Raw genomic sequence first — 9,178 nt, 5'->3', positions numbered from 1 at the left:
CTCTACTCACTCAACCTCTTATACCGATGAGATGGCAATCCGATATGACTGGAGAAAGATCAGGCTCAGGACTTCTCCGAAGCCAGTGCCTAAAGGTCCCAATGAGATAGGAATTCGACATTAATTGTATCGGGCTAACGCCATAATTCTCTCTTGTTACCATCGCGATCGCGGACTAAAATCGAGCAAGGCCCGTACACGTGTATGCTGTCTTATCAACACAATTTCAATACTTGTCCTTATAGCTATGTTCCATGATTGGAATTATAAATTCTTTAAATATTTTTATTTACTGCGAACTCGCATACTTTTCCACTACACGAAATGTTTCGAATTTTCACTATTTTTTATATGCCAGGGGTAAGCAGCTTTATCATTAAAGGGTATCAATTCCAATTAAATTACTCTAAACCAAACGGCTGGCCATCCGAAGTGAAAGCCTTGAGAGCAAGATAGCCCTCTGACAGTGATGAAGATGAGTTTTTCGATGCATAGTAGTTTTATATATATCTTTTCATAATTAATAGGGGAAATGTTTGTTCAGCAGCGGTCATCATACAGCTAAATTGATATTAATGATGAATGAATGATGATATTAATGACATTGAAGTTTGTACATTTAAATAATTGCCAAGGATAAATCACCATCGCCATTCTGGCTTCCAATGCTTAGGAATTATAGTGTAAAAAAATCTTTTATTTAAAAACATTACAAAACTTTGTCGCTTTATAACTTGAAGGTTTAAAACATCAGTATCGACAAAAATATTTAACCCTGATAAAATAACTCATAAGTAAACATTTTTGTATAAAAAGGTATTCACATAAACTACAATCAGCAACACAAGCAAAGCTGTGATAATGTACTTTTCAAGAGTGAAAATACTAATACTGCACTATGTAATTAACCAAGTCTATGGCTTCATACACTTGAGACATGAGAATTTACCATGGGTGTGTACGCCGACATTCTGGATAGAGCAACCCCTCGACCACTTCAACGAAACTGATCAGCGTACCTTCAAGATGAAGTATTTTAAAATACTTGACTTCTGGAAGCCAGGAGGACCAATCGTCTTTTACATGAATGGAGAAAATGCCCTAGACTGCTCAAGGGCAGCAATGATTAACTCATCAAATCAGCGACCGGAATGGCGACCAGTTATTGACCAAATAGTTGAAGATACAGGTGCAGCATTGTTCAAGCTAGAACATAGATATTATGGAGATAGTACACCTAATAATGATCTAAGCACAGAAAATCTTGCCTACCTAAGTTCTAGACAAGCACTTGCAGATGCCGCTCATCTGCTTGTTACGATCAAACAATCTCCGGATTTTAAGGATTCCAAAGTGATCGTCATCGGTGGATCATATGCTGGAAATTTAGCGGCTTGGATGAAACTGCTGTACCCAACGCTAGTTGACGCAGCGCTAGCCAGCAGCGCTCCTGTACTCGCCAAAGCAAATTTTAATGAATATTTCGAGCAAGTCACGGATACTTTCAAAAAATACAGACCACATGATTGTATCAATAGGACTATTGAAAAATTTAATACCTTCCGTGAATTACTAAAAACTCCAGAGGGAATCAACAACCTTAAAAAGCAACAAAATATTTGTGAAAACACAGATATGACAGTTCTAGAAAATCAGCAATTGTTCTTTGAGGTGGCGTTGGATATTTACGCCACTGAAGCTCAGTATGGAACGCCAGATGAACCAAGTGCAGCCTGTGAGATGAATCTTAGTTTCGCCGACATTAAACACAATCGTTTCAACCTGAGGAAAAGTAAAGATTGCTCTGAGTTTGATTACAACGAACATATAAAAGCAATGCATCCTACGTTTCGTTCCTGGTACTACCAAATATGTACAGAATTTGGGTATTTCCCGAACGTGGAATCAAACAAAACAATGTTTGGTAATGTTCTACCAGTTGACTATTATTATAAAAATTGCAAGGATTTGTTTGGAGTAGAATTCGACGAGGAAAGAGTAAAGCAAGGGGTCATTAAAACGAACAAGATTTATGGAGGTCCGACTCCTAATGTGACGAATGTGGTGTTTACCAATGGCGACATGGACCCATGGCATAGGATCAGCGTCCTGCACGATCTTTCGCCAGATGCTCCAAGTATGTACATCGAAGGCGCTTCACACTGCGCTGACCAGAGATACCCATACAACACAGAAAACAAAAATATAACGGCAGCTAGGATTCAAATTGTAAAATTACTGAAGAAATGGATAGGAGTAGCATAATAAGAATTAGTCAACGCCTTAAATCTTTACATGTTTCGAGTCCGATTGGGCTTATAATATTTAAATCACGGTGGTTGTGTTTAAATTTTAACGTTTGTACCGAAAAGCAGTTCCGATGGAGAAGATAATTGAAATTATAATCTTGCTGTAATAAAATATGTTGGATTTGTTCCAAGGAAAAATTACACATAACTGATCATCACGCAACGGAAACCAAAATGAGTTGAGTTGATATGGTTCCACGCGTATAACAAGAATTGGGGAAAATTCTACTACTTTTATTTATTTATGTTGGACGTTGGTGGACGTTGATAAATTAGAATTTGATTTTCAAATATTTAATATCCTTCCAATTTGTGTGGAATCTTTGATGAAGCCCTCGTTGGGAAATTCCCATTTAATGCCGGGACACCTTTGGCGAAATTGTTCACCAATTCCACGTCAGTTATAATTAAACCCAAAAAGTTTATTCTCAAAAGGTCCGTCATTTGGGCGACCAGTAAACAAAATGTACAAGCTTAAACAAAGACGAACACAGAAGTCCTTTTCTATATATTTTCTCGAAACGTAACGGATATACTACAAACAATGACGTGTGTACCAGATAGTATACCAATTACATAAAGTGTCAGACTCATTTTAATATGAGGTACTTATTTTTCTTTCCCAATGAGGTCTCTTCCAACTTCCATCAAATACATCTAAGAACGTCAGCCAATTTCTAGCAACATCAAAGAAACTGTAATATAAGAAATTGTTTAATGTTATAATGTAATTGTAAGTATGTAAAACGGAACATCGCCTGAGGGCTGACTTTAAGAGCTTACATTAGATTGTCATACCCTTATTTCTTCTTACTGTTTGTTTCGTGTTGGGCTATGAAACAAGCGAGAAATATATACATTACATAGGTGCATACAATATTAACCGGCGTGGCTTCGAGATAATGCAAAATATGGAATAATTATGTAAAATTTTATTGATATGAAAAATTACGACTCAAACTCCGCGCACCCTGAGAATTAGTCTATAGCCACAGTTTAAAGAATACATATTTATACTGAGCCTGCGTGTTAGTTAGGCCATAATTAAGGTTATTAAGAATTATTATAATCGGTTCAGTAGTTCTAACTCTTCAGCTTTATAATCTTAGTATGGATTTGTATGATCGTTAGTTTCATAGCTCCACCATAAAGGGTTAGAAGTACAGTCGGGCCGAAGTTTACAGAAACACGTTGACTAATCCGTTTAGTCAACGTAATCATGTCTTGTGACTGCACGATACCCTCAAACAGAATTATTGCGCAACCTTACTTTATGCAGGCTACAGACAAATTCATTAAATTATTTGCCTGAAATACACGAGACCTGTTTTATTTTGAGCTTCTAGAAAAAATGGCTGAAAAGTTGCAAAAGGTTAAGGGATATGCTTTGTCAAACTACGCTTTCAGTCTATAGCCTGTCGGGGCTGTGGTAAGGGTCATTTGATGATTTCCCACCAGAAAAAAGATTCCGTTTTTTCCTCCTGCATGAATCCACCCATTTTATTCCATATTACTTAGCCAACCAATACAAACACACACCGACAACAAAACAGAATAACATTGTTATAAAACCAGGTTTATATAAAGTAAACTCGCCATAACGAAGTCTAGCACACTTCGAGCAAGCTATTTGAAACTTATAACGAGTGTCGCACCTACTACAGTTTCATTGAAGTTTTAAACAAAAGATGACGAACTTTGAAAAGTGACACGGCCTTTTTTCTAACTTTTTAAACTCTGTTTTTTAAAAACTGGCTGTGTGTGAGTCAGACGGGTTCTGTTCAGGGTTCCGAACGTATTTAGAAGTTGTTATAAGATATATATTATTTTCTTCTTTTGGTGCCTACTAAATCCTGAAGGTTGACTTTCAGCTTCTAGTACGCCTTTCTGTCCATAGCTAGTTAGAACATCTGCATGCATAGAGGCAATACCGGTCCACTTCCTTTAAAAAATAAGACTCTAGACTGCATTGTAATTTTAAATAATTGACTGTTTTTTCTGAAATTATTGTATTACCTAGTCGTATCACTAATTTTGCTTTGCCTCTTTGAAAGTTAACATCAAAGATGGAAATGCTTTTTATTCTCGTGTTCTGCCGACGGTGCCCCGTATGCAAAAATTCCACAACAAGCTTTTTATTTACCATTTTGTTTTGGAACCCTAAAAATGTGATTATGTGAAATATGAAAAGTCATCTGATATGGCGGTCCCAGGTATATTTTAATGAGGGTTCGTGGTTTGTTTTTCGTTTTAAAATTTGTTGAATCGTGAATCGCTCGGTGCGCCGTCATTCCCCAAACGTTTAGATCCCCAAAAAAGGTAAAAAGAGATCCTTTTTAGATGTCATTTTACGTTTGGAGACTTCATTTAAATGCGAAGTATAAACAGAAATGAGGAACTGAAATGACATGAGTCGCTTGTATTGAAATATAATATTCATCATTAGTAATGGCTGTGAAAATGACTTGGGTTACTAATAACACCAATATACAAAAATAATTCAAATAATATACATACTTACATAAACTTTTTGAAATCTGAAAAAATTCTTCAGCTTTTTCCATGAAATCCATCTCAAAATAACTTTGCAAATATTGTTTCTGTTTTCGTACCCTTCACCAAACCATTAAGACGCAACAAGACGTCTATTAACTCCAATGCAAAAGTTATCTTTTGTCAACAGGAAAGTTTGTAACTTAACCATTGTAACGTTTTGAGTTTAACTGTAGCTTTCACAATTAATCACTTAAGAGGCTAACGACGAAAATGGATACTGGTTACTTAATTTATTTTGTAGCAGTTTGGCATAACTTGAAGCTAGGAAAACCGTTTTCTTTCTGGTCTTAAAAAATAATTTTTAGTTTGTGTTATGGACATTTTATTATTAGGAAAGAGTGTTTGACTATTTTAGTATAAAGACTATTCTCGGATTGCATTCATATCACGTATTTTTAATGCTTTTAAACTAGCAAAATAAAATACTTCCTCGGAGTGTGTCACCATATTCCCAAACAAACATTGAGATCAACGAAGCAGAACTAAAATTCAAAAATAGTACCTCCGTAATCAAAGACCTTCAAGAAACTGCAATCCAACAGATAAGGATCGAACAAAAGGCACACAATTAATGGTCAACGAATTGGGTAAAGTCGGAAAATCCCGGACAAAATGGATCAGAGCACAAAATTCAATTATGTAGCAACGAATCCATCTCAATCACGAACAGCTTCCGTCAATCAATCTATGTTAAACTAGATGTCGCATGTTTTTGGGCGAGTTTGCCGGCTTTTAGTGTTTTGGGCAAAATTTTCCGTTGAGAGTGTTGTGGCAAGTTATGGGCCTGATTGGCCATTCGGTTGAACCGCTTTTGTTTTTCTGGGTTTAGAATCTACTAGCAAAGCAGTGCAGTATTAACGCTCCAACGTACTATAGAAACACCACATCCTCATTCATATATTGATTTGATTTGATATATCATACTTAGTACACTGTTAAGTGAAATTAAGAATTCGGATTTGTAGACAGTGCTTTTCCACATTGGACTAGGTGGGTTTGAGAAACTGATTATTATGGCTTATTTTGTAATTAAATAGTTAGCTCATGGCCACATCAGCACCATGATAGCTCGTCAGCTAGAACAATGCTCAAGTTCCTTGATCAGTCGTAATGGTTTTATTATTTTTGTGAGCAGAGCACACAAACGCTCGATACGCGCACGCCGATTCATAAGTACGAAGGGAAGGGAGGAACGTTGATAAAATCATCGATGTCGAAATTAGCCTACATAGGCTTATAGCTGACTAAACTGAATATTTCTATACGTATTCACCTGTATTGAGGTCTTAAAAAAATGCGATGTAACACCGAATATGTTTAAGGAAATATTTTCAGGTTGAGATTAAAATCAACCAACCACCTTAGTAAACCTATAATGTAAGCTGCTCAATGTGCTCTTTAAAAAATCTCCTTCATTCTATTCCTCCAAAGCGATTTTATCGATATGTTGATACTAACATTGATAAACGCTGCCCATCCCTATACTGCCGATTGATACATGACTCGAGCGTATCGAATATTCGTACGTGTGTTAAAAATGTTTTACGATTTAGTTATAGATGAATAAGGTTCGCTAACATGCGAATGCCATATCGGTTCATAGATTATTCAGATCACGGTTATAAGAGGTAAAAAATATCGAGTTTTGTTGTCAAGAAAATATTAAGATGTTTGAATAGAGTACCTTTTGCTGTTGATATTTTGTGGGACTTGGGATTTACCTATATGTTAAAGTATATTTTTTATTTATATTTGTTTAAATTCTATTTCCTTTCTTCTCTACATCCTCTTTACTTCTTATTTTCTCTTTCACTCTTCTTCTCTTACATCATGTTAGCTGTTGGTAACTATTGTACGGGGTCGAATCGACCTCCTTTTTTTGGCAGGCAAGTCGGTTTAAAGTACAAAAATTTTGTGGCTGTGAAAGTGATAGTAAATTATGCTAGGGGGTTTTACCAGCTTACTTGGGACTTGAAATATCCTTTCTCAACCCTTCAAAACACTTGGTCCTGGATTTTTGAACCTTTACAAATAAAAGTCGTGAAGTTATGCTACAAACAACACTATGTCTACACTCCTAACTATTCCACAGTCAAACAACAAGAGCTAAATGTTTGATAGCTTTCGCATCTCGCATACAGATAACGCAAACACGTGTTAACAACGTGCTGTAACCGTCAGTGTGTTGATTGTCTGTGGGATTCTTTATTCGGTTGTTGTTGTTACTTGTTGTAGCTTAAACTTGAGTCTAAAATATCTTACCTTTCTACAAAAATATAGGTACATTTATATACAAACTTACTATTCTACTTCTAATACTATATTTACAAATATTACTATATTTAAAAAGGGACTAGAAAATATCAAAACAAAACCAAAGTATTTTAAAGATTCAGTTAATAAAGTAAGTAGTCTTAGGTACATTTTCCATGTCCATAATTCTAAGAATCATTTTCGTCTTAAATACTATACCTCTAGAGGTCTGGCTATACTTAAATCTTTTTTTTATTGTTTACCATACGGTGGTCTAATTATGATCAAAACTATCTAAACCTAGCTTACGGCAGCACGGCATTCCGTGGGTAAAATTTTCTGCAACTGGAAAAAAGCCTATAGAGCCTTCGTCGATACATGGGCTAAGTAACACTGAATTATTTTTTTTCAATCCGATCAACTGTTCAAACAAAGTCTGCTTTATAATACGAAATATCATCATACAATAACATCACCGTTATTTTCCAAAAAATATGATGTCATGAACAAAACTTCAGGTCACGTATGTCTAGACTAGAATCAAACAATAAAGGTGTGACGTCACAATTCTAATAACTCGATAACTAGGCACGTACTACATTGTATGATAGGCTACTATGTGGGAGAAAAGAAAAATATACTATTCGTAAGGGTGTGTTCAAGTCGAAGTAGTTATAGCTCGGATAGCTTAATAGTATACCTAATTATAATTCCAAGTCAAGCAAGTACCAATGTAACCAATATTATGTGAACATTCTAAGTATATCTTGGATAGTATTGTCTTGGATAACAGTATTGACTGAGAAAAGCGAGAGAAAAGTGAACAAAACCATCTTGATGAAACGTGAAATTCGAAGCCTGAAATCCCCAATCCACCCTTAATAAAAAAGCAAGCGTGGTGATTAACGCTCATTTCTTCTATGTATGAGAAGAGGCCTGTGCTCTGCAGTACAATAGGACAATAAAAAAGGTTGAAGGGCGCTATTTTATTATTTAGTTTTACGTACTGTCTAAAGTAATCTGGGATAGGTGGGAATAGAATAAACGCACCCTTAGGTATATATTTTTCCTATCCGCCTACGTCTCTTCTGAGGTCGTTTGAAGGTTCTTCTTAAACCTCTCTGTGTTTGAGGATAACAATAATATTATTATTACTAACCTACGCAGTATATTAAGTGAAACTTACGTAGGTATATTATTTTCCTCTTGTTATAATATATATTTTTTTATTTCAAGTAATGTTAGCTTTGAGAGCTTGCAATTGTAATCAAAATTGACAAACATAATGTACCTATTATCATAACTTTGATAGTTTATGATGTTGAATCATGAATCTTTCTAGATAACTCTAGATCATCATAATGTTCTATTCAATTCTATTTTTAATCATTGCTATGATGCCTTCGATGTCGATATCGACAATTCTGCTAATGTAACAAAAATCATAAGGTTCTCTGTATTTAATTAATTAACCAAAAAATAAATGGCACACACTTTTTTTGTTCCTTCAAGCCGGAAGGTAATCAGCAAGCAATAAGAGCAGGGATGAACAAATGAACATAGTGATTGATTCGGTAAGACAGGTGAAAATAACTGGACAATTCATTAAGCTAAGCCGAGGTTTGCCATCTGTCATCCTGTCATGACATTAAAAGAACTTATCATCATCATCCTTCTGCTCTTATCCCATTTGTGGTCGGTGCAGCATGTTATATTCTTCTATGCCTACTCTTCTGTCTGCTGTCATCTCAAAAGTAGCATTCTTACCCTGTACCATCCATCGTTAGTTGTCGTTTTCAAGGACATTAAAATATTTTGTTTTTCTTTTGGTAGCAGTATTAATTACTTAGGTACGTTTCTCAATAATTTTAATGGAAAAAAACATAAATTATTAAAAACTTTCCTTTGCCTGTATCCGAACGTTTGCATGAATTTACAAATAGCTACACATATCGAAATCAGATAAAAATGTTTTCAGTTTTTTCTCTCCGAAGTTAATGGCTCTATTTATACAGCTTTAGTTGCAGTGTGTTCTAGTACCTTATACATAAATCTTAGAA

At 35.2% G+C, this 9,178-nt stretch overlaps 1 protein-coding gene across 1 annotated transcript; it reads left to right on the top strand.

The window, feature by feature from the left end:
• The first annotated feature begins 827 nt into the window (after nt 1-827).
• On the top strand, nt 828-2,537 carry LOC110369860 (putative serine protease K12H4.7). The gene has a single exon (XM_049844390.2). The coding sequence runs from the start codon at nt 862-864 to the stop codon at nt 2,263-2,265; it is 1,404 nt and encodes a 467-aa protein (XP_049700347.2). The 5' UTR covers nt 828-861; the 3' UTR covers nt 2,266-2,537.
• Nucleotides 2,538-9,178: the final 6,641 nt, after the last annotated feature.

The sequence above is a fragment of the Helicoverpa armigera genome, chromosome 16 (genome assembly GCF_030705265.1).
Source record: "Helicoverpa armigera isolate CAAS_96S chromosome 16, ASM3070526v1, whole genome shotgun sequence".
Classification (NCBI taxonomy): Eukaryota; Metazoa; Arthropoda; class Insecta; order Lepidoptera; family Noctuidae; genus Helicoverpa; species Helicoverpa armigera.
This window is presented reverse-complemented; position numbering and strand designations above follow the sequence as displayed.

Excerpts from the sequence above, each read along its gene's own strand:
- LOC110369860 (XM_049844390.2), top strand. The coding sequence starts at position 862 with ATGTACTTTTCAAGAGTGAAAATACTAATACTGCACTATGTAATTAAC.